We start from the raw sequence: 27,013 nt of genomic DNA on the forward strand, positions 1-27,013 counted from the left end.
ACATGCATATTAATAGCAGAACAATTTGCAATTGCAAAATCATGAAACCAACCCAAATGCCCATCAATCAACGAGTGGATAAAGAAACTGTGGTATATATATATAATTGAATACTAATCAGCCCATCTTAAAAAAACCATAATTCTCCTCATTAACAGATTAAGGGAGAAAAATAACATGATAATATGATCATCTCAAAAAATAGAATAAAACATTTTATAAAATTCATCATTCATTAATGGTTAAAAATAAGCTCTTAGTATACTTGGAATAAAAGCGGACTTCCCTTTTATTACTTCTCTATTGTCTAAAGAGATAGACAAAAAAGAAAGAAAAGGCTACCAAAAACATCATAATTAATGGTAAAATACTGAAGGTTTTTCCTTCTGAGATTGGGAAAAAGACAAGAATATTCACTCACTATCACCAGTCCTATTCATCACTTTACTGGGCATCATGCCAGTTTAAAATGGTAAGATAAGAAATAAAATATATAAAGATTGGAATGGAAAAAAATCCTATATTTTCAGATATTATGATTGTGCTCATAGACTGCCCAGAAGTACTATAGGTGAATCATTAAAAGTTAATTTTAATAATTTTAATAAGAAAGATTAGCAAAATTGTCAGAAAACAAAATCAATTTTACTTCTATATGCCAGCAAAAAACAGAAAATGAAAATTTTAAAAATTCTACTTATAATAGCATCAAGAAGTATCAGGTATGTAGGAATCCAGATAATAAGAGATGTATAAAACTCACATGAACAGAAATATAAAACTTTATTGAGAGAAATTGAAGGAAGACTCAGGTAAATGGAAAGGAATGGACTGGAAAACTGTCTTGCAAAGATATCATTTCTCCCCCAATCAACCTATGGATTCAATGTAATCCCAGGGAAAATCTGAACAGGGTTATAATACTTGTGTGTGTGTATGTGTGTGTGTGTGCAGGTGCATATGTGTGTGTATTTTAATTTCACTAGATGTTTCTAACATTTTCACAGAAATGCAAACAGCTAAGAATAACCAAGATACCCATGAAAATGACAAAGTGAGAGGACTTGTCCCACCAAATGTCAACACTTATAAAGGTTCAATTATCAAGTCACTGTGGTATTTGAACAGGGATTGACAAATAGGCTACTGAATGGAAATAAAGAGTCTAGAAACAGATCGACACATATGTAGATATTTGATTCATGACAAAGATAACATTGCAAAGCAGAGGGGGAAATATAATCTTTTCAATAAGAAACTAAAATAATTGGGTAGTCATATGGAAAAATCAAATAAAATTGGACCCTTACTTTCTAAAACACTAGAAACAATCCAGATGGATTATAGACTTAAATATAAAAGGAAATTTGTAAAGCTTTTAGTGGAAATGCAAGAGACTGTCTTCCTAATTTGGGGGCAGAGAATGTTTGGGATTTTGTAGAAGCCATAATTAGCCAGGCATGGTGGCATGCAACTGTCATCTCAGCTACTCAGGGGGCTGTGGCATGAGAATCGCTTGAGCCCAGGATTCAAGGCTGCAGTGAGCCTGGGTGCCACTGCACTCCAGCCTGGGTGACAGAGCGAGACCTTGTCTCAAAAAAAAAAAAAGATTAAAAGATTAAAAAAAAGTGTTAGCCATAAATGAAAAAGATTGATAAATTATATTATATTAAAATTAAGTCCGGGCGCAGTGGCTCACTCCTGTAATCCCAGCACTTTGGGAGGCTGAGATGGGTGGATCATGAGGTCAGGAGTTCAAGACCAGCCTGGCCAACATTATGAAACCCCGTCTCCACTAAAAATACAAAAAAAAAAAAAATAGCCAGGCATGGTGGCCCACACCTGTAATCCCAGCTACTCGGGAGGCTGAGGCAGAGAATTGCTTGAACCTGGGAGGCGGAGGTTGCAATGAACCGAGATTGCACCACTGCACTCCAGCCTGGGCAACAGAGCAAGACTCCATCTCAAAAATAAATTTAAAAACTGTTATTCATCAAAATACCCCTTTTAGAGAATGAAAAGCCAAACCTCCAAGCAGGAGGACACATAGTCAAAGAAGCAGCAGCATATACTCAACGATGAACAATGTAGCATATAATAACATAAAATGATCAGACAAACTTTTTGCTGCAAAGCCCTAGTGAGGTAGAGATGAGGAGGGTGCCTCTGAAAAGTGGCCCCTCACCTGCAGAGAGTGAATACAAGTTATTTTGTTTTGTTTATTATGGTCAAAAGCACATAACATTAAATTTACCCTCATAACCATTTTTAAGTGTACAGTTCAGTGGTATTAAATGTATTCACATTGTTAGACAATAGATCTTCAGAACTTTTTCATCTTGCAAAACTGAAACTCTGTACCCATTAAAATCTAATAGCTCCTCCCTCCAGCCCCCAGCCCTTGGAAAATACAGGTTATCTGTAATTCATTCAGTCCTTTAAGCCTGTTTTCTCTATCTGCTCTCTCTGATTCCCAACCTCCATTATTCATACTACTTTCTGTGCAAATTTCTCCCCTGGTCTAGTGTTGTAGAACATGGGGGCTAAATGAAGACTGTGGATTCTGGTGGACTTGGGCTGAAATCCAACAGTTGTTTTATCATTTGTAAAATCAAGATAATAAATAGTACCTAGTGATGGCAGAGGCTGCTGCCATCACACCGGCTGCGGCTGGCACTGCACACTCCATGAAGCCAGTGGGAGCTCTGCCCCTTCTGAGTTCGGGGTGGAGCTCCCCAGGTGCCACTGCAGCTACCCAAAGTGTGGCTGCAGACCCAGGCCTCCTGCTCTAGGGAGCAGAATGGATCCCTGCCCAAACTGTGGCTGTGGATCTGAGCCTACCTGTGCTCTTGGAGGTGGCCAGGAACAGGCAGGATCTGCCCTCTTGGGTGCAGCTGCAGGCACCCAACCAGTGACTGCAGACCTGGGCCTTCCACTCCAGGGAGCAGGCAGGAGCCAGAGACAAGCAGGAGTCCTGCTCCTTCCAGGTGGGTGGGATGGGAACTCCCCAGGTGCAGCTGCAGCTGCCTTCCCAGGTGCAGCACCTCACAAAGTAAGATCCACTGGCTTAACATTCCAGCCAGCCACCGGCAACTGGGTGGAGCCTGCTTGAGATGGGATGGAGCCCCAGGAATTTGTGAGGTGCTGTGGAAGTGGGACCCACAGAATGATGCTGCTCAGCTCCCTGGATTCTGCCCCCCTTCCTAGGTGTATGTGCGGACCTCTCACCTTGCCTGAGTTACAGACACACCTGTTAGGGATCCCAGGGCCAGAGTATATAAAGCTGCTGAGTCTCTGCATGCCTGAGCAGTTACTCCACCAAGACTCCACACAGCTCTGTGTCTCAGCCCCAGGGCCCTGGTGGTGTGGGCTCACAAGGGGATCTCTTGATCCATTGGTTGCAAAGATCCGTGGGAGAAGCACGTTTTTCCAGGGTTACACAATCACTCACCACTTCCCTTGGCTCTGTGTCACTCCCAGGTGGGCCATCACCCAACCCTGCTTTTCTTCATTCTCCACGGTTGTTTCCCTAATCAGTCCCAATGTAAGAACCTGGATATTTCAGTTGAAGGTGCTGTATTCACTCACGCCTTTCATTCCTCTCCATGAATGCCACGGACTGCAGCTGCTTCTAATTGGCCATCTTCGCCCCTCTGCTGTTCATTTCTTATACAGATGAGGTCTCACTATGTTACCCAGGTTGGTCTCGAACTCCTGGGCTCGAGTGATTCTCCCACCTCGGCCTCCCAAAGTGCTGGGATTACGGGCATGAGCCACCGCACCTGGACTGGGTTTTTTTTCATATGTTTTATAAGGTAAAAGTCAAATTTTATTTGATTTTTCTATATGGCTACCCAATTATCTGCTATTGTATCCTACCTTCTTCCTACAATCTTATCACCTACTTGAGTATACACATGGTAGACAAGAGGGGAACTTTGTTGAGTTTGATTTCTCTTTGTCCCACCAGCTATACTGCCAGGGAATCACAGCATAGTCTGTGCTTCTTGGCATCGCATATGAAGCCCTTCCCTATCTAGCCCTTGCACCATTTCCAGCCTCATGTCTGACCAATAGACTCCCCCAGCTGCATAAAGCCCTTCATCATTCCCAGATGTGCCACACTCTTTCCTATTCCCACAATGATGTATATATCTTTGCCTTTACTTGTGGCATTTACACATGTCATTTTTCAAGATCCTACACAAATATTACCTCTTCCAAGAAAACTATACCAATATCCCACACTAGTATTTATTTCTACCCTGTTCAGAATCCCTCCTATCCTTCAAGTCCTTCATTTAGTATTAATCACTGCCTCGAGAGAGTCCTGGAGGTTTTGGACTGTTGAAGGAAAGGGAAGATGTACCTTATTGGGTACCTGTGACCTTGCCAATGTTTGAGAAGAAGCTTTGAGAACCTCTGAGCCAGCTCAGGTCACACCACCATCTCCATAGGAACACTGAATTTCCTCCCACAGGTTTGCTTGATGGAACATCCAGGAGCTCTTTGATGATGGGAGGTAGGTTTCTCCAATTTCTTCTCTGGGCCAAATCATTCCCCAGAAATGGGGCCGTGAATTATTGGGGTCTTAGAGCTTATGCAGTAAAGGATTAACCCAAAGAAAGTTTTGGCTCTTTACCCCCAGTTTCTGGAAGGTAACATTTAAGCCCTTGGAATGTCCTGGCTTTTGAGAGTGTCTTTATATACCTAGGACCTTGGGCCATGCCAGATAGTCTGTACTAACCATAAGATTTATGGTGAGGTCCTTGGACAACACAACATCAGCTTTATCTCTGGAGGGGCTAGAGATCAAAGTCAGTCGTATGGGTGGCTAGCCATATCTATGTGACTGATCCCTCAGTAAAAACTCTGGACACTTAGACTCCAGTGAACTTCCCTAGTTGGCAATACCCTAGGCATATTGTCACACATCATTGCTGGGAGAGATAAGTGCAGTCTGTATGACTTCACTGGGGAGTGACAAGTGGGAAGCTCCATGCCTGGTGTCTCCTAGACTTTACCTTTTGTACCTTTTCTTATTGTTGATTTTCAAATGTATTCTTCTGCTCTAACAATCTGTAACCATGGGTAAATTGGCTTGCTGAGTTCTGTGAGTTCATCTAGTGAAACTCTGAACCTGAGGATGGCGTGAGGGACCTTCCAAACTTTCAGAGCTTCTACTCAATACATTTCTTTTCTCCATCTAAGGGCACAAAGGATCAAATAGATATAATCTTCAACAGCTTTAAACCATTTTCCAAAACAAGATAGCAAACTGGCAGCCACATTGGAAATCGGGTAGCTGGATGGTCCCTGAAGATCAATGACTGTACTGATTACCAGGTAAGCAATAACTGGTGCAGGTGAGAGTGGACAAGGCAGGAAGTAAAGTGCACCATGGCAGTAAAGCTGTGGGTACCTGGCGATCTATAGGCAAAGAGCCATGTCCCATGGAGCATGCACAGGAGGTAAACAAGCAGTTGGAACAGGTAGATCCCAGATGGTGATCACACTGGAACCCTTAGTGGTGGTGTTGGTGTTGGTGAAGCATTGGGACCCTTGGAAAGGAAATAAATCGTGTTTACGCCCTTGTAATTGACTTTGTCAATGGGAATAAAGACTATATTGTTTTGGTAAGAAAATAGTATGAGACACCCATGGAAGATAATATAAAAGAAGCTTCCCTGCCCCTATATCTGAAAATACTACTTCATAAGTAGATGATCTGATTGAAATTCAGGATGAGGAGTGGCAGGAAGGATAGGTGGCTGAAAAAGCCACTAGCCATGCTGGTAAAGTTCAGAGTGAAGTGGAGGACATAGAGAAAGGGATTAAGGTTTCCAGCCAGGAGCTTAAGGGGATAGAGGTAGTGAACTTCTGAGCCAAAGGAGCTGAGCACCCAGAAGAATTGTGAAGGGCAGACACAGCTTCCGGCAGCCTGGGGAAGGCCAGAGTGCCACTGTGGGATAGGTGCTGCCAGTGCAGGCCAGGCATCACTGGAAGAATGACCTCTCCCTTTGCAACAGCACTTTAGCTATGCATTCTGGCACTGGGCTTGTGTGGGTATCAGCAAGTGGCAGCTCCAAGCAGGTACTACTGTCAGCCAAGAGAAGGTAGGGCTAGTCACAACTATTTTGCTTTTCAGTGAGGCAGATCACAGAGGAGAGTCTGGGGGTCCAGCCAGTGTATAGCCTCCCTAGAAAGAAGTTCCTTCCAGGAACAATGCCTGCTAAGCTGTTCATTCCAGTTCAGTTCCTCAGTAAAGAGTCAAAACTCAACAGTACCATGAACCCATGACCTGGGCATGGCTTGCATTGTGGCCTTGATGTCTATCTCTTCCTAGGACAGGCCTGCCATTCATGTTGCTGAACACTGCCGAGAGGATGGGGTGATCTTCATGTCCATAGCTGCAGAGCACAAAACCCAGAAGGGCAGAGACTCCTTCCCGCAAAGTCCAGAAAAATCTAAGCCCTGTTGAATAATGAAGCTCCTCTCAAGCAGCTACTTTGTACGCGATGCACATGATTTTACTAACTGGGAAACTGGGGCCCCAAAAGCTTAAATTGCTTCTTCGTTAGTGATAGAGCTGGTCACCTCTAGGCTGTGATGCAATATTTTTAAGTCCATATAGATACTTCTGACAGCATTAAGACCCCAGTGAGCTCTGGAAGAAAGAAGGAAGGTGCTTTGAGGACAGGAAGGGCAGCTCTGACATTGTTAAGTCAAGAGTCTGAGCTGACTTTGCGATCACACGACACACAGCCTTTTAAACCAGTGGAAGAATCAGGCAAATACAACTGTTTATCACCCCAGGGGACAGCAGGTAGCTCTAGTAACACCAAGCCAGGTGAGTGTGGCTACAATATGACTTGTCTTCTTTTGTCCCTATTCTGATGAGATACCAGGTTAAACCTGCCCTCTCAGCCTGGGCACCACTGGGCAGGGGAACAAACCTCTGTGACATTTAGTACTTGTTCTAGACAAAAGTTACCCAAAAGTGCTAATGGTTCAGAGGAACAGTTAGGAGTTTTACTACAGATCACCTGCTACCTCCTTACTGCTCCAGAGGACCTTTTAACCTTCATCCTGTTTTGCTAAGTGTGCATCTCTCAAGCTGTTCATGCTGAAGTGAGCAGAAAATGAGACTAAGAGACATTCACCTTAGCTTCTGTCTGTTGTGGGTTTGTCTCCCTCGGTTCATGGGGTCTGTGTGCACTATGCCTTGGCTCAGGTTCATTTGTTAAGGCTGTTAAGGTTACAGACTTAACTGGGTTTCTTTCCTGCCTTAGAGCCCACCAACAACTAGAGGATGCTGCCACCTGGTGGTGGGAATCGCCTTGCATGGGACTCTATACCAGTAAGCATCAAATTGCAGTAAAAAGTTAAGACTGCAAGACTATCCCTTGCACAGAGACTTGGAAGGGAATCAATCTCCAGGTGCCTCGATGGGCCATTCTTAAAATCTGCCTGAGAACAGATTGGAACGATCAGATACAGTCTCCTTTCCCATCTTCTCTTTTGCAATGGCATTTTTGGACAAAAAAGAAAGGCACATCCTTATCCATCCTGAATCTTACTGTTGTGCATTGCCCTGAGCTGTAAAAAAAACTGCAGGATGTCAAAGTGACAATTTAAAATACTGTCTTCAAGGACAACTCCATTAGTGATTAATCAAAGCATCATAGGCTTGTCTAGGATTTGTCTCTGCCTGCAGGTCTGGGAGGTATTTCTGTGAAGATAAGTGAGACATCAGAACCTATGTTGGCCTGTGCTGGAGTGTTGTGAATTTGGATATATTGTAGAGTACAGCAGTGAAGGGTTTCACCTCTTCCATCCCCCAAATATTGCCACGTAGAGCAGCACTCTTGAGGGACAGTCCTCTGAAAACGTAAAAATGAGCCCCAGAAAATGTACTCTCTCTCTCTCTCTCTATATATATATATATAGTTATATATATAACTACATATAATTATATATATAAAACTGTATATAGTTGAGACTCTATATGTATAACTATATATATTAAATATATATATATATATATATATATAGTTGAGACAGTCTTGCTCTATCACCCAGGCTAGAGTACAATGGCACAATCTAGGCTCACTGCAATCTCCACCTCCGGGTTCAAGGGATTCTCCTGCCTCAGCGTCCTGAGTAGCTGGGATTACAGGTGCATGTCACCAAGCCCAGCTAATTTTTGTTTTTTTCGTACAGATGGGGTTTTACCATGTTGGTCAGGCTGGTCTCGAACTCCTGACTTTGTGATCCAGCCCCTCCCTCAATATTTAAGTGATTCCTTTTAGACATATGTATACCAAGGACCTGCACAGCTTAGTGATGCTGATACTTTTAAGCATGATTAGAATGTTTTCTGAGCTAGCAGAATTCTCCAGTATACACTCTCATTCCTGCAGATAAAAATCTTTTGTGATCTTTCAGATTTGGTGTGTTTCATTCAATAACGTAGTTAAAATCTATTTTAACACATCATATTATGAAATATTTATTCCAATTACTCTGCCATTACCTTTTTTCAGCTTATAAAATGTTTAATATTTTTCTCTCTTAAGAAAAAGCAAAATTATATGCTAGCTGTCAGACTGATTCATTTATGTACTTTCATTAAATACATAAGGAAAGTTTGATCAGTATATCTAATGTGATTAATAATTTCTGATTTTATACATGGTTCTTATTTAATTGTTAATTATTTCAAAAAGCTAGCCAGCACTGTTTAATACACAAATACATACACATTTTTCAAATATATGCCTCATATACCTAGCTTCTTAAATAACAAATTTTAGCCACACTTTACATTGCAGTAATATTAGAGTAATTATTAGATATATATCACTTCATTATTGATTGTTCTTAGTAATATATCTTACAAGATGTGCTTTTAAGTTATTCCTTAATTGTTCTTTTGAAAATACTATTTTTTGAAACACATATTGAAAAATAAAGTCAATCCTTTCTAGTTTTATTAAATAAGAAAGTAAACCTAATGTGACTGAATAGTTTGCCAACAAGAAATTGGCTTTGCTCATTAGGTTATATGGAAGATATTTTCCATCAACTGAATAAGCTAAATCTGCAGTTCTAAGATTTCAATCATGATAAAAATTATTTATAAAGCAGGCAAGACAATTAAGACATTTGATAATATTGGACTGACAAAGGCATACTGAAAGTAAAATTTCAATTTTCCCCACTCTTATTGATTAAATATGGTGCCTGTGAGTAAAGGGGCAACCGTATAATTAATAGTCACTTAACACATATTGGTAAAGTTTTTTTGGTTATATGTTCCAGGAATATAAATAAGAAATCACTTCATGAATGGGCAACATCATTTGAAAATAAGGTGTTTTCCAACTATTTGATTTCAACAACATTGCAGAAAGATCTAATTAGGTCATCGACTGATAATGATACATAAGTATATCACTTTTGCCATATTACTTAGAAGTTCCAAGAATTGAGTCACAATTCTAAAACATAATTTCTATTCCCACCTCCATATTTCTGAGAACAAGGTTTCTCAGTATTTGTATCTATAAAAGTGAAAAACTAGAATAGATGCTAAATCATGTTACATTTTGGCAATAAGTAAAATTAATCAATGGAATATGCTAATGTTTTTACAAGCACCCATCTCATTAAAAGAATGTATTTACAACCTTCCCCTTTTATGTTGTAGTTAGCTGCCGGCCCACCTGTGAGCTCCTATGTCTCATCCTGTAGTAGAAAGTCCTCCCTAGAAAGCAGCTGCTCACCCAGTGACCTCAGGCATGTCACATGGTCATGTGACTACTTCTCACCCATAGAAAGGAAGCAGTCACAGTGGGTGGAACTTCCAGGCCAAGGCTTTTAAGAAGGTCTTCCCTATACAATCCTCTTCCTTCCCCAGCTGGATTCTGCTAAGATGACGAAGCGTTCAAGGATGGAGAAGCCATAAAATCAAAAGAGGCTTGAGTCTCTGAATCACTGGACAGAGAGCCACATGCCACCTAAGACTGGAAAATGGGCCAGAGATAAACTTCCATTGTGTTAGGCCACTGGAATTGGGGATTTGTTTAAACTGCCATCCCTACTGTAAATAACACAATACTCAATAATGACTTATCGATATTTATAATACATCTCTGTTGCTTTTAATAAATATATGCTAGTAATGAATTGTATTAATAATTCAATCCAGAAGAAGTTTTAACACTTAGAGCCTTATGGTCATAGGAAATTGTTTAAAAGTTTAATTTCAATTTCCATTTGTAATTTTGATATAGGGAATTTTGATGGCATGATCAATAAATATTAAAATGTATTATAGTATAAGTTAAAATTATGTATTGGAAGGGACGTGGCAAAATAAATTCAAGCAAATAAAAGGATGATATAAAACTTTTTAACATTATAGAACAGTTTGTTCATATGCAATTTTTAAAGATGACAGTTTGCCTTAAGTTGCTACCAGTCCTTCGCTACTTCTTTAAAAATATTTAAGACTAAAAATCTATGCACTATGGTAGATATTTTTAAAAGTTATTAAAGCATGAATTGGCAAGTGACAGATCTGTATCTGAAGTTAGAGACATCTTTATAATCATTCACTACATGTGCATTTATTGACTACTCTCCATACTCCAGACACTGTGTTAGAGACTGTAAAAGTACAAAAATAAGACACACCTACACTCAAAACTCCCTTCCCACACCTACACTCGAAAATCCCTCCCCACATTCTCTCTCTCTCGCTGTCTCTCTCTCTCTCTCTCTCACACACACACACACACACACACACACACACTCTCCACTTAGGGTTTGCTATTTTGAATAGGATGGCATATCCACCTCACCCTAGAAAGTAGGCCCATTGTAGAAAAGAAAATAGGCCCACATGAGCAAGAAAATGGCTCAACCTAAAATTGCAAATAAAATAGTGATCTTGTTCATTTAGACATTCTGTACTTTTTTATGATACCTGTAATACCTGTAATCTCCGCTCCCCAGTATCCCTCTAGTTCTTCCCAAAGTGTCAATGCCAACAGCTAATTCCAGGTTTTCTCAGCTTCATGAAGACCTACCAGTAAGTAGTCACAGTCTTGACCCCACCTCCCACTGATTGAAGGAGCCACTGAGCACATCACGTACTTGAACTGGCCTTGTTACCTGAGGCTATTTGAATGGAATTCTTGGAGGTCGGCAAAAACTACCAAACTGACCCAAATCTAGACCAGCTAGATGATTCCAGGAAGGGGGAACAAACTCTGGGCACCAACTAAAAAACAGTAAAACAAATGCCAACAATAAAAATGCTAAACAAAAGATATTTTGAGGTTATGATGGATAGTAACCCAATGTCAACAATTCAGTGAGACTGCCAAAAGGTTAATGCTATTTTAGAGACATTAATGAAAGCCTAGGTTCCAGAACAAAGGAGGGGTTGTCTTTCATCTATCTGAGCTAGTCAAATAACAATTGCAACAGTGTGTTCTGTTCTGGGTAACACACTCTGTAAGCAGCCCTGACAAATTAACACTTCCCCATAAATTCTCGCCACCACCTCCACACAAAGAAATGAGTAGTTATGGGATTAAAGTGCAAAATAAGTGGGGTGGGACTGGGGTTGTTTTTGTAATTCTGGAGTTTGCAAAATCTTCTGACATTGCATAACTCTCCTAAAATACAATATACAAAATGACCAATAATATCTATCTCTAATGGCCTCTGTCTCTACTCTTATTTAAGTTACCCAAGAATGCCAAAAGCTGTCAGATGGAGGATTCCGATCTTCATAGCATGGTTTATACAAATTACAGAGTGTTATACTTTAACTTAAAGAAACCTTTCTCTTGCATGAACCCAGGAGGCACAGCTTGCAGTGAGCCGAGATCACACCACTGCACTCCAGCCTGGGAGACACAGCGAGACTCCCTCTCAAAAAAAAAAAAAAAAGAAAGAAAGAAACCTTTCTCTTGAATAGATGAAGTAAGTTTTGATACGGTATGTCACCTAACTTGGAAGTGATAAGCAAAGGAGGTATAGGAGAAGAGTAAATCGCTAGGTTAAATAATCCCAAATCTAACCTTATGTAGCATAGGGCTGCCATATTTTTGCCCTTCAACTTGGATGCAGAGGATGACAGGACAACAGGTCTGACCATCACCACTCACCTTCCTTCTCTGAAAGGCTTCTGATGTCACATAAAATCACGCACCCTGAATAGTTTGGATGTGTGTCCCTGCCCAAGTCTCATGTTGAAATGTAATCCCCAGTGGTGGAGTGGAGGTGGGGCCTGGTGGGAGGTGATTGGCTCATGCGGATGGAGTTCTTATGAATGATTTAGCACCATCCTCTTGGTGCTGTCCTTATGTTAGTGAGTTCTTGCAAGATCTGGTCATTTAAAAGTATGTGGCACCTCCTCCCTCTCTCTCTTGCTTTTGCTTTTGCCATATGACATGCCTGCTCCCACTTTGCCTTCCACCATGAATGGTTAACTTCCTGAGGCCTCCCCAGAAGCAGATACTCTATAGCCTGCAGAACCGTGAGCCAATTAAACCTATTTTCTTATAAATTACTCAGACTCAGGTATTTCTTTATAGCAATGTGAGAATGGATTAATATAAACTCTAAGCTCTCCGGATGACAGTGGAATTTGGCCCCACACAATACTCTCTTTTCCCAACCATCACAGAGGAAGTCCCTGGGACTAACCAAGAAAGAGATAGGTAAACACAAGGAATGTTAGTTGTTATCCAGACAGAAGGAGACCAAGCAGAGGTGGGACATTGTGCTAATTGGTGGCCTGAGGAGCATGGGACAGACAGACCCTCTCCTCCTTCCTGGTCAAGGCCCAGCATCAGAGAACTGGGAAGTTGCACCTGGCATGACAAGGATTAAAGGGCCAGAGGGATGCTGCTGCTAAGGGCCCTTTATATGAGCCTCTCGAGGCTTTGGGGATGAGACATTTTTGCAAGACTCTATGGAATTCTGAAGGTCATTAGAAGTTATGAGTGTGTCTAGCATTGTGAAGACATAAGATTGGCAATTTAAGGATGGCTTTGGTGTGAAGTCTTAAGGGAGGAGAAAGAGACCTTCACGTATCTGCCTGGTTGTCCTGCTCAGCAACCCAGGATAGGGAATGACAGAAAAAGCTTGCTCTAGGAATGAAGTACACTAGTCTATTTGAAGCATCTCCTAGACTGTGTTTCATGGGGTCCAGAATCCACTGGACAACTTGAAAAAGGAGTTATGGCCCAAAGCAGAGTTAATGTGATCCACCTGTTTGCCCTGTTCTATTTGCAAGTTAGCCTGAACAAGAAGGCCTTTATAATTAACCATGCTTCATCCAGAAATATCCCTAACCCCCCAAGTCCTTGTTAATCAGGTAGATAATTTGGCAGGCATTTGGCAGAGAGACACTGGGGATGGGAGAGAATGTACTTGCATTTCATCAGTTTCCATCTTGATTTTATGCATTTTTTCATGTGGGAATTTTTAACTGAATCCACCCAAAGTTTAAGCAATTTCCTGCCCAACAGATCCTAAAAAATAATCTTGCCTCAGGCAGAAAAGTTCTCAAACGTAAACCAAAAAATAAAATTCTAAGCCCCCCAACTGACTGAATGGATTCCTCTTGGCCAAGGGCATTCCAAAGTAAACCTAAAAAACTAGTTCAGGCCATGATAAGAAGAGGGGACATCCTACATGCCTCATTATACTTTCCTTCCTTTGGAATTCAGGCACAACTTACTAGCATTAACATTAAAACAGATATCCTAAGACTAACAAAACAGTCTCTTTGTAGCAATAAGATACCAAATTCCAACCCAACTCTAGCATAGCATCACATGGCAGATAGCAGTCCTTGGAAGAAACTGAAGTATTTTACCCTAAAATATATTTATTTGACATATTTTAAAATAGCTCTGTAATGTTACAGGGCCATTGGGGAAAATTTATATTCTGAAGAAAGTCCCCTTCCTTTTCCAGGTCTTTCCCCTTGATCCAGGAGAGATTTAACTAAGAGATTTAACCTTTTAGAGTCTGATAAGAGACATTTACTGAACCTTGCTGCCTGGAGGCTTCATCTACATAACAAGAACCTTGGTTTCCACAACCTCCCTTATCTTAACTACAAACATCTATTCCTGCTGACTTCAACTCTTCAGGCAGACCTTAACCCTTTCAACCAATTACCAATCAGGACATCTTTGAATCCACCTATGACCTGTAAGCCCCTGCTTCGAGTTGTCCTGTCTTTCCAGACCAAACCAATGTGTACCTTACATGTATTGATTGATGTATTATGTTTCCCCTGCATAAAACCAAGCTGTAACCCAACCACCTGGCGTGCATGTTCTCAGGATCTCTTAAGACTGTGCCTCAGGCCTTGGTCACTCATATTTGGCACAGAATAAATCCCTTCAAATAGCTTACAGGGTTTGACTCTTTTGCATCAACACAAACCAACTATATAAGACCATGAAACCCAGAGCTGCAGCATCTCAGAGAGGCTGTCCACTCTTGCTTTGTATGCTGAGTCTGTCCTCATACCAGTACTTAATCTTCTGTTCATTTGCAGGAATGAAAGGGATAGATGATAAACTACTGTTGGGAGGCAAGGGAAATTCACTGAAGGATGGGCTTGCTCACATTAAACCATATTTATAACCTTTTGCAGTTGAAGACAATTGAACAGCCAAAGAAAATAGCCCAAGAGGGAAACCAAAAAGATTTAAGATGCCTTGATGGAAGATTCTTGACAAAGTTCCCAGACTAGCATAATCCTGTTGAAAATGCAGCCCTTTCTATCCATTACCAAGAAGTTTCTATGAATAAAAGAGATAACAGCCTATGACTGGTCTTATCTGCATGATTAGTGGTGTTTATAAAACACCAATTCATTGCATCACAAGAGAATAACTATTGCAAATTTGTTTGCAGGTATAAAAATAAAACAGAATCTGCTAAAACCAGAAACACAAGGGCTCCATTCTCCTCTATCTCTACTCATTTGATCAGTCTAGGCTACCAGTGAGCTAGGCTCTGGAGAATCCCATACAGATAAATCAAAAAATTGTGGATCCGTTATTTAAAGCTGATCAGACAAACAAGGAGAAAGCTCATTTTTCAGACATTGCCTGAAATTTGACTTGAAAAGACAGGAACACATTACGGGTGTAGAAGAGGCACTGATAAGAAAGGAGAATTCTAAAGGATTCTGTTCAATTCTAATTACCTAGCTGGGAACTGAACAGTAGAGTCAGGGTTGGGGAGTGATATGGTTTGGCTGTGTCCTCACTGAAATCCCATCAGGAATTGTAGCTCCCACAATTCCCATGTGTCACAGGAGGAACCCAGTGGGAGGTAATTGAATCATGGGGGCTGGTTTTCCCATGCTGTTCTGCTGATAGTGAATGAGTCTCACAAGATCTGATGGTTTTATAAAAGGAAGATCCCCTGTGCATGTTCTCTTGCCTGCCACCATGTAAGATGTGCCCTTGTTCTTCCTTCGCCTCCTGCCATGATTTTGAGACCTCCCCAGCCATGCTGGACTGTGAGTCAATTAAACCTCTTTTCTTTGTAAATTACCCAGCCTCAGATATGTCTCTATTAGCAGTGTGAGAACAGACTAATACAGGGAGGGAAAGGAGAGGAGAAGTCTCAGGTATGGAAGATCACAGAAAATTCTGCAGAGAAGGTGAGGACCTTAGAACAGTAAAAGTTAATTTCATTCAATTCAACATACCTGTACTTCAACCTCTCTACCTGCATCATCCCACATTACAAATTCTCCACCCTGGCAAAGACATCCACCCCTGCCTATCTCCACCATTTCCTCTGGGCCAATAAGCCTTCTACTTACTTTACAACTTCTCTACCTATCTTGGTGAAACTGCCTTTGCAGAATTATAAGTAATGAGAGAAATCTAACATGACTGACTCCATCTTCCTTCTAACCCACAGGCTAAGGTTTTTCTGTTTGTTTGGTTGCTTGTTTGTTTTTGTTTATTCTAGCATAGAGGCCAAGAAAACTATGAGAAGAATTTAGTTGATAGTTAAACTTTGAGACAAGGAAAACTGATCCCCCTTCTTGTTCAGAGATTGACACCACATTCACAAGAAAAGGTAGAATTATGGCAGAAGCTTGAACTTTGCTAAAGAATAGGCATAAACAATGACCTGCCACTGCCTATCTTGTTTTTCTATAAGTTGCTTACTGTCCCCAGAGTTGCATAACCAGAGGTTGCAAAATTTATAACTTCCCAACTACTCCTATAGATAACATCACTATTGTAAAACCTAAAGAACTGGTCTTGGAAATATTTTTCAGATTTGGCATTTCAGCAGACCAAGAGATGCCTCTAGTCCTGAGACCCCCCTCCCAGGAACTAACTCAGTTGCATGAAGACAGTTTAGATACCCCTGTGGTTTCATCCCTGGCCCATTGATGGTTTCAGTTCCGTAACCTCCTGCCCACCAAAGTACCCTTAAAAACTCTAGCCTCTGAATTCTTGGAGAGTCAGATTTGAGAAATTTCTCCCATTCTCCTCACTTGGCTGGAGAGCAATTATTAAACTCTTCCTTTGCTGCAACACCACTGTTTTCAGTGCATTGGTTTTTTTTAAGGGCAGCAGGCAATAAGAACCTGTTGGGCTGTGATTCTGGGGCCCAGGAAGCTGCATTTCCATCACTTCTCACTGTCACTCAGAAAGTCATCAGCCCCAACCCTCATCAACAAAGGACATTTTATATGGATTTTCTTAACATAGTCGCATCTTTAAAAATTTGGATATAAAATTCGTTGGTATACATCATGTCATCTAAACCTACTTAGGGACCTTGATTTTAAAATATGCAGCCTAATCAATTCCTTTAAGAATCCACATCTTTGTGTATTTGGTTTCCTTGAAGTAGGGCCTACTTGGCATACTATTTGGTAAACTAAAAGATACATTCTTGAGTATGTTAGAGTTCAAAACTTAAGGCAGTTTCAAGCATGGGCAGATGAATATTCTTTCAGTTTGATCACTGTCAGATTAGTAACAGTTCATCTGCCTCTCTGGAGAAGTTGGCTGGGAAGACTTTTCAGATGCCTTTCACACAACCTGTGACTGAGATAAGCTCAGTGCAGAGCTGTTTGTGTATTCAGGCAATGGAAGTCAACTACAAAGGAGAAATGCCAGACATGACAAGTGAAGCAATACGAGCAGAAGATCCTCAGCGAATGACTGTTTCATTCACACAACCATCAGAAGCCAAAGGACTACACCAACATTCCCTCCCATTTAAGAACTCACAGACTCAAAACTATATCCATGGGTTCCAGCAGTATATCATTGGATTTCATGGTCTCCATGTAAAAACTACCCCATTAATAACCGAATTCTGTCACTTAGGAGGTCATAATATCAGACACAAACATTTGACATTGAATGGCAGAACTAGTTATGAAGAGACATTATCAATCAGTGCCCAGTTAGGAAAACAGAAACCACTCTGGGTGTTTCAGTGTTAGAAGTGATGGAGGAGCAAAAGGGGATGGTTGAGGTGAAACCCATGTGACCGGGGCAGCAAAAGGAAAATTGATATTCCCCAGAGCCCATCGCTGGGGCTGATGGAACCCCTACTCCTGCCTGGCCCAATCTGTGGGATGCCAGGAGTCTGCACTCCTGTGGAAGCTGCAGGAGCTCTGGAACCTACCGTCATCAGGGGCTGCTCCTGCTGGAGCCAGAGTCCAAGCTTTGAGCTGCTGCTGCTGCTATTACAAAAAAATACAAAAAAAAAAAAAAATTAGCTGGGCATGGTGGCACACGCCTGTAATCCCAGCTACTTGAGAGCTGAGGCAAGAGAATCACTTGAACCTGGGAGGTGGAGGTTGCAGTGAGCCGAGATCGCGCCACTGCACTCCAGCCTGGGCAACAGAGTGAGACTCTGTCTCAAAAAAAAAGAAATGCACATATAGCCTTTTACCTCTTCTTCACCAGACATTCCCTACAGGGCAAGTTCGTCTAACTGTGTTCTCCAAGACAGAACTCTCCTTGAGAATTAACAGTGGATTTATAAACCAAAGCATGCCCACTAGGAAACTCTCAACTTCTGCCCTGCTTGAGCAAAATCCAGGAAGCTGCCCTAGCAGGGACCTGCTATTGCCACTTGCTGGAGGTGACTTCAAATGCAGAAGGGGAAAAGAAGGATCTCCCTTCCTTCTGAGAAACAGCAAAGCGGCCCCTGACAGCCAGGAGCTGGCCTGGCACAGCAGGGCCTTGGTGTTCTGTTAGACATAAACCACTTCACAGAACATCAACATCAAACAGGGCTACTCAGGGCCAATGACGGACCAAGACAAAAACAAGACTACTCCATAATTATGTGTGAACACAGACAAAACATGAGCACTGTTCAAACCATAAAAATGACCTAATATTCCCCCATTCTGGCTAATATTGTAACTGAAATGCGGGTTAGTTGCTAACCACTTGCAGACTCCATTTAACAAGAGTGAGGTCTGGTACAAAGGGACTTATTTCCAAAGCCAGCTTAGGGGAAGAAGCACAGGCATCCCACCTTTAAATGTACCACTTTGCTTTGGGAACAGAAAGTGGGCACTTTTAAAAAGCAGGGGAGGAAGCCAGCAAGGTGGGAGTCTACATGTTAGCTTGGTGCCTTACCTACCAGGCAGTCAAGCTAGTGATAGCTGGCATCTTCATGGGCAGGACTAGGCTGAAAACTACCCAGGTAAGAGAGAGTAGCAGGCATGTTTTTCAACTATTATCTCTCAAGGCAACCCCTTGGTGGGTGAGAGTTTCCTAGTGGGCATGCTTTGGTTTATAAATCCACTGTTAATTCTCAAGGAGAGTTCTGTCTTGGAGAACATAGTTAGACGAACTTGCCCTGCAAGGAATGTCTGGTGAAGAAGAGGTAAAGGCTACATTTGCATTTCTTTTTTTTTTTTTTTTTTTTTGAAACAGAGTCTTACTGTGTGGCCCAGGCTGGAGTGTAGTGGCGTGATCTCGGCTCACTGCAACCTCCACCTCCCAGGTTCAAGTGATTCTCCTGCCTCAGCCTCTCGAGTAGCTGGGATTGCAGGCGTGCGCCACTATGCCCAACTAATTTTGTTGTTGTTGTTATTGTTGTATTTTTAGTAGAGATGGGGTTTCACCAAGTTGGCCAAGCTGGCCTTAAACTCCTGACCTCATGTGATCCGCCCACCTTGGCCTCCCAAACTGCTGGGATTACAGGTGTGAGCCACTGTGCCCAGCCTTATATTTGCATTTCTAAAGGGTTAAGTAGGAAGTGGAGAATCAGGGGAACAAGAAGAGAAAATAATAAAATGATTAAAAATAATTAAACTAACTCTTAGAAAAATGGAGGTGCTCAGTTACAATATGACTGACTACTGCTTCTTTACCAATTACAGTTTTAGCCTCACCTCGTTTTCCCTCCTTCTAGATTAGATTTATTAAGATACCCAAACATAGAATTAACCCCCAATTCCTGGCATCATCTAACATCTCTTCCTTAATTAAACTTTCCCCAAAAACACTGAATACAAGCCCAAGTCCTATCACAGGTCCTTTCTAACACTATCTTACAGAGGTACCCCATAATTCCCACAGTGTGCAAGCTCCCTCACGGCAAGAAGCAAACACCAACCTTTGCACTAAAGGAGTTCTCAGTGGTCTTTGGCTGGAGCATTAACGCTTCCAACTTCCAATCTGCTGCCAGCAAAGTATGTTGGATTTTGACCATCCATTGGGAATGATGATCAAAAAGGCATGAAAGCCCCTCTAAGCGTGAAAGTAAAGGAAAATCTTGAGTTCCTTAAAGGGAAATTCCAGGCACCCAGCTGGCCCTCAGAAGTAAATAAGCAATTTGATAAGCAAGAAGGTAATAGTAACTTAAAATAATAGCTAAAGAAGCCAGAATCACATGTTTGGTTCTCCTATAGAAACTAAAGACAACATCCTAACATACGTCCCTGAGTTGTTTTTCAGACACCTGGGTCCCCACCAAATGGATCCACTGGCACTGAGACCCCAGGCAATGGGGAGCTGAGGACTGAGCTCTGACCACTATTCTTTCTTCTAAATTACTTCCCGAGGGGCCTGGATAAATGTATACTCACAAACAGAGCTAATTCTTTTCTACTGACCTCAAATGCGGTGGCTCACGCTTGTAATCCCAGCACTTTGTAAGGCCGAGGCGGGCGGATCACGAGGTCAGGAGATGGAGGCCATCCTGGCTAACATGGTGAAACTCCGTCTCTACTAAAAAATACAAAAAAATTAGCCGGGCGTGGTGGCGGGCGCCTGTAGTCCCAGCTACTCGGGCGGCTGAGGCAGGAGAATGGAGTGAACCCGGGAGGCGGAGCTTGCAGTGAGCCGAGATTGCGCCACTGCACTCCAGCCTGGGTGACAGAGCGAGACTTCGTCTCAAAAAAAAAAAAAATTTTTTTTTCAACAAAGCTTCTCTTCCTTAATAAATTGCAAATCGGAAAATCTTTGAATCTACCTTTGATCTGTAAGACCCTGTTTCAAGATGTTTCACCCTTTAGGGCAAAACCAATGTGCAATTTCCATGTATTCATTTATTACTTTACATGTAACTTCTACTTTCCTGAAATTTACCCCTGCCTTTAAAAACCCTGTACCTGCAACCCATCCGGTTGTCCAACAGCCTTTGCTGGCAGCATATTCGGAGATGAAAGTGTTAACACCCCAGCCAAAGACCACCCAAAACACCTGTGGTGGAACAGGTGGGGTTTACTTCTTGCTCTGAGGGAGCTTGCACACTCTGGGAACTGTGGGGTGCCTCTGTAAGACACTGTTAGAAAAGACCTATGATAGGACTTGGGCTTGTGTTAGGTGTTTCAGGGCAGAGTTTAAGGAAGAGGTGTTAGATGCTGCCAGGATTTGGGTGTCAAGACTGAAGCATTAGCTTCTCAATCTTCCTTGCTTTGTGCCCTACAAATAAAAACCTCCCTTTCTCCCACTGCAAACCCAGTGTGGATCTCTGGTCCTACTGCACCAGGTGAGCAGACTTCAAGTTTGATTTGATAACACCACCTGAGTGCTGGAGTAATTTCCACTTCACTAATCCAATTTTCTATAGTATCCAGTAACCTGCTGACCAACTCTGTTTTAGTTCTGCATCATATTGGACTTTGTTAGGCACCACATGAGATGCATTTGGTTAAAGATGCCTTTAGGTCTCCACCTAAATCCTTCACCTGGAAAGAAGAATAAAAAGCTCTAATGTCTAATTCAGGACCCAGCAGTGGGGTCAGGTGAAAATGAAACTTGGTTTATAATCAGCTCCACTTGAACCATGTGGACTGACAGTGTGCAAAGGGCAGTTTCCAAGAAAAGCTAGAAGTTCTGTGATTAGAATTAGGAAAAATGGATCTAAGCAGACAAAAATAATGGACTCTCAGTTGTTGTTATTTACGTACTTAAAGTGAGTGAAAACCTGTGCATTTCCTAGGTTCATTCTCAATGCTATGGCTAGTGCCAGGGAAAACCCCTTTCATGCCCCTTTCTGCTTGGCATTGTCACCAACATCAGCACTGACCCAAGCTGTCATGATCGTTAACATATTCCAGAAGCTGCGTATGCAGCCTTTGCCCCCTCCAACGTACAGGTAAAAATGGGGTCTGCCTCTATATATTTACATGTTTTACTTTTGGATATTGATATTACTTATACATATATATATATATATATATATATATATACATTGCTTTGGAGTTTATAATTCAGAATAAGGTAAAGAACTCCAGGATAACCCTGGAAACTCGAGGACCAATGAGGTATTTCTTCCCTAGACATCTTACAATATTAAAATTCTCTCTCAGTTGTCCAGACGAGGCAATTAAAGCCAAGAGGCTGTACTAAATGATGTGTCCAGGAAGCTGAAAACCTGGAAAGTTTTATTTTTGTCCACATATTCAAGAAACTTAGAAACAAAAGTCATAATAACATTCATTTATTATCAAATATCATTAATATTCATGAAGACACTCCCTTTTCTTTCTCTAGGACCAAGGGCTACTTGTGGCTTTTAAGGAGCATGGAGTCTGTGAACTAAAAGATGCAAATCACTCAGGTCTTGAGGCTGTTCTGAATAGTGCCCTGGCCTGCTTTGGAATTAATTAAATCTACTTAAATGGGGGCCCTTCATGTGGAGAGGTGGGTGGGGCCAAACAACACCCTGTCACTCACAGTGGGTATAAGGAACAGGTTTATAGGGGAAACCCAAAAGCAAAAGGCCAACATGGTGAAGTGTACAGCACCCTGTTCTTCCTCATTCGTGGAGAAATGAAGAGGAGGGGACATTTGAACAAACCATGACTATGCCCCAGGGGCAAGGGGGCCTGGCATGCAGACAATAAAGTCAGTGTGAGCTTAGACGCCAGATGCTAGGACTCTGACATGGTAGGGAGTGGGATAACAGCTGCTGGGACACAGGGAGCCATTAGCTCCATGGGAGACTGAGTGCATGCTCAACTCCTCTCACCTGGGGAAAGGCGACATTTGGCCCCAGATAGCCCACTTTCAGACAACCTCAGGAGGGCTCCTGGGGTCATCACTAAACAATTCTGCTTGCCTTTCCACAACTTACAAAGCAGAGATTCACCTCCAACCTTACCCTAGAAGAACAATTAAAGAATCCATTCATCCTTAGAACAATTAAAGAATCAATTCATCTTGAGGGAGCATGTAAATCTGAATTGAGATTGTGCTGTGCTTTTTGAAAACAATGACCCAGCCATCATTATTCTCTGCAACTGACTTGGAAGTTTCCATCCGATGAGTCAAAACCAGTCACTTGTATATTAATGAAAGAAAAAAAACGCACCTTAAAGTGCAGCACATTAAATACACAAAGGGCTGCTGGAATGCTGAAAAGTGAAAAAGAGTCCAACTCCTTCCTCAAAGTCACACAGCTAATAAGACATTCACCGTCACCTTGGAGCTTTAGACTTGTGAAGCCATCCCCATGCTCTGTGCCTAACATTCAAGTAGCTGCCACCACGAGCTTGGCTTTAGGATCTAAATGGCCAGCCTTTCCAAAGATGTGGATAATGGTGAGATGGAGCGGGGACCCCTCTTAGGGGCCTACTGGGCACTATCCCCCAACCAAGCATGGAAATAAAGGAAAATCTTTAGTTCCTTCAAGGGAAATTCCAGGCACCTAGCTCGCCCTGACAAGTAAAGGAGCAACTTGATAAGCAAGAAGGTAATAGCTTATAACAACAGCCATGGAAGTTAATCATGAGATGTTTGGTTCTCTATAGAAACTAAATGTTGCGGGTGAGCAGTGACTATCTGGGCCAGTGGCTCAGGGGTATAAGAATTTACCAAGGCAGTTGTAGATAAAGCAAGGCAGATTCATTAGGAACGTATAAAAATAATGTTGCAAGAGAGCAATGGGCAGAATCAGCAAGAGAGCAGCTGACTGCAAAGAAACAAAGGCTTCCTGGAGATTTTATAGGATAGTTCTTGGGCCGCAGAGTGCTATGTACGGTACTGATAACGCCAAGGTAGCAGGAAGGTAACTCGCATTCTTCTATCAACCTAGGTGTTTGATGATATTGTGAGCTATATACATTACCTACACAGGAGGGCCCTATGTGCTGGGTCATACAGAAAGGCAGACGTATAGCTTATCTCACCCTCTTTTTGTTTATATGTCCTGAACCACGAAGAAAGGCAGACCTATAGCTTGTCTGCTTTATCTCTTTGCTTTCCCCTGGTCTTGCGAGCCTGACTCCTTTTCCCTAATTAGGACTCCACACAAGATAACATCTTAACATATGTCTCTGACTTGTTCTTCAGAAACTCGGACCCCACCAAATGGATCTGCTGGCACATAGACCTCAGATATGGAGGGACCGAGAGGACCGGACTCTTGCTGCTGTGAAAGGAAAATAGAAACTTGGAACCCCGAATCTCTGTGCCAAAAGGAAAAAATTAAGCTGAAAGCTGAGTCACGCAAGAAGCTGCCTTTTCTTTTGCTCCTAAGCAGAGAGCTACAGATAAAAGGTTAAATATCTCCACAGATAGCTACTCTACGTTCACCTTATCTTACGTAAAGTGCTGATTTACTGAGCGCCAGACAGATACATAATTGACTGTTCCCTTACCTGCTCCTTTTCTCTTGCAACACGTGGATTCAGTAATGTGACCATACCCTCCCTCTTTCCCCTCCAGTCTGCTTTTCCCCTTTTAAATATTGAAGCCCTCAAAATCACCTTTGGAGAAAGGCACAGACTTGTCTCCTGGGCACATCCTTAACCTTGGCAAAATAAACTTTTGAATTAATCGAGACCTGTCTCAGACACTTTTTGGTTTGCACTGCCGTTCTTTGTTCTAAATTTCTTCCTGAGGGGCCTGAAGGAAGTGATATCCACAAGCCAGACCTAACATTCTTTTCTGCTGACCCCAAATCTTTAGACAAAGCTTCTCTTCTTTAATCAATTACAAATCAGGAAATCTCTGAATTCACCTATGACCTGTGGGCCCCTGCTTTGAGCTGTCCTGTTTTTTTAGTTCAAACCAATGTGTAATCTCCATGTATTTAAAAGTGAAACGGGAGAGTTCCCTGATCCCCTTCTCAGGACATATGGCACGGGTGTGACTCGCCTGTTCCCTCGTCTCTGCTGCTCAAACCCCTGAGGGGAGGGGGAGCATGCAGAGGGACAGATGCAGGAGCCCAAGTGGGGATGCATTACAGTGTGCCCTTTTAGCCCTGCCATCCACAGACAGCTTAAGCATTAATCAGCTCAGTGGACCCTCTGCCTTTTTGCAAGGGCAGAGGGCCCGTGTGACACCTTTCTGTATCCCAAGCTCTTTCCTAGTGTCCTGGAATAATCAAGTCACACACGGGCTTGAAGGATGAATGTGGGGTTTTACTGAGTGGTGGAGGTGGCTCTCGGAGGGATGGATGGGGAGCTGGGAAGATGGAGTGAGAGGATGATCTTCCCCTAGAGTTTGGCCATCCAGTGGCCAAACTCCTCTCTGACAGCCTCCAGCTGAACTCCTCTCAGTGTTCAGACATTCCTCCTCTTCTCTCTTTCTCTGCTGTGTCGTTCCACCATTCATCTGTGTGTTTCATCTCCTCATCTGCTTGTCTGCTTCTGGAACCTGGGGTTCAGGGTTTATATGGGTACAGGATCGGGGCATGGTAGGCCAAAAGACAACTTCTTGGGAATGAAAACAGAAATGCCTATTCCCACTTAGGCCATGGGGCTCCAGGCTCGAGGGTGGGGCCTTTGCTGGGGAACCGCCCTCTTCTACCCAGTATTTCTCTGTCTTCTGTCTGTATCAAAAGCAGTTAGCCAGCTTGCTTTAGGCAGACAGTAAAGAAAGGGTCCCCAGAGAACCTCCGACCTGTCCCACAAGTGCTTACACCAGACATTTTATGCAGATAAGGGAACTTGCACAGGGGGCTTGCCTAAACATGCCCGCAGGGGACTAAGGGCCCACGTGCACACTGGGGGAATGGGGGTGGAGCCACCAGGAATTCCTGCCTTATACAAATAGGGAACCCAGTCCCATCAGCTTCTATAAAAAGCCTTTGTATTCAACGGTGAAGGGCCAACTGGCAACCTGCTTTTCAGGACCCCTCTCTTTGCTGAGAGCTTTCCTTTTGCTTCATAAATACTACTCCACTCACTCGATGGTGTCCACGTGCCTAATTTTTCCTGGTTGCGAGACAAGAACCTGGACCTAGCTGAGCTAAAGGAGCAAAAATCCTGCATTATATTGATTTATGACTTTGGCTGTAACCTCTGCCTTTCCGACTTAAAAAACCCTTACCTGTAAGCCATGGGAGAGTTTGGATCTTAAGCATGAGCCTCCCGATTCTCCTTGCTTGGCACCCTGTAGTAAACGCCGTACTTTGTCTTGCTGCGATCCTGGTGTCAGGGTTGAGCTTTGCTGCACTAAGTGGGTGGACTCAAGTTCAGTTTGGTAACAATGGAAAGGAGTTTAGCGTATAAAAATAATCAAATCTGCCCTTGCTTTATGTTAAAACTGGAGAAAATTAAAAATTTCCTTTTAAAAGTATTGTTTTGCTGCTCAGTTGTAAACTGTAATTGTTTTAGTAAAAATATTATATATCATCAAATAGGGTGAAGTCACTTTCATATATTTATCAGCCATTTGTGTTTCCTTTGTGAATGACTTATTTCTCTCTTTGGCTGTCATTTTTCACTTGGAGATTTTTTTTTTTTGAATCATTGTAGTTCTTTGTCACTTGGAGTTTTAAAAAGTAAATTATAAAGTCACTGGCCATTTCTTTGTGACACAGTATGCAAGGATTTTTCCTGGTTTGCTGTTTGTCATTTTTTATATTTGACATACAGAAGTTTTACAAGTTTTTAGTCTGGTCTATCAATCTGTTCTTATAATTTCTACCTTTGTTTTATGATTAGAAAGTTCTTTCTGAAATAAAGGATGTGTAAATAACTACCTATACTTTCTGTTGTATGGAGTTTTTTAAACATTCAAATTCACCTGGAATTTGTGTTCATATATGATACAAGACATAAAACTATTTTTTCAAATAGTTACCTAATTATTCCTAATCTGTTTATTCACTAGTCCATTGTTTCCCTCTGACATAAACTTTTCTCATCTAATGAGTTATTGTGTATATCTGCATCTCATTCTGGACTGCTGTGTTTTGTAGTCAGTCTACCCCTGATCAAACAATTTTCATACTGTAACTTGGAAATGCTACATTATCTGATAGCACACATTATCTTATCCCTCTTTTTTGTTTTTAGAATGTTTGCAATTATTCTTGTATTAGTCTGTTCTCATGCTGCTAATAAAGATATACCTGAGACTGGGTAATTTAAAAAGAAAAGAGATTTAATGGACTCACAGTTCCACATGGCTGGGGAGGCCTCACAATCACGGCGGAAGACAGAGGAAGAGCAAAGTCACATCTTACATGGCAGCAGGCAGAGATAAGGTTGCATGTGCAG

The 27,013-nt window shown here is 42.0% G+C and overlaps 1 protein-coding gene across 1 annotated transcript in view; it reads right to left on the reverse strand.

Annotated features, from left to right (window-relative positions):
* Positions 1-3,788: 3,788 nt before the first annotated feature.
* Positions 3,789-27,013, reverse strand: part of TMED3 (transmembrane p24 trafficking protein 3) — a 77,527-nt gene continuing 54,302 nt past the window's right edge. The window contains exon 3 of the mRNA XM_032174823.2: positions 3,789-5,561. Within this exon, the coding sequence (XP_032030714.1) occupies positions 5,511-5,561 (51 nt within the window). The 3' untranslated portion in view covers positions 3,789-5,510. The remainder of the gene's footprint in view (positions 5,562-27,013) is intronic.

Source organism: Hylobates moloch, unplaced genomic scaffold, assembly GCF_009828535.3.
Source record: "Hylobates moloch isolate HMO894 unplaced genomic scaffold, HMol_V3 SCAFFOLD_14, whole genome shotgun sequence".
Lineage (NCBI taxonomy): Eukaryota > Metazoa > Chordata > Mammalia > Primates > Hylobatidae > Hylobates > Hylobates moloch.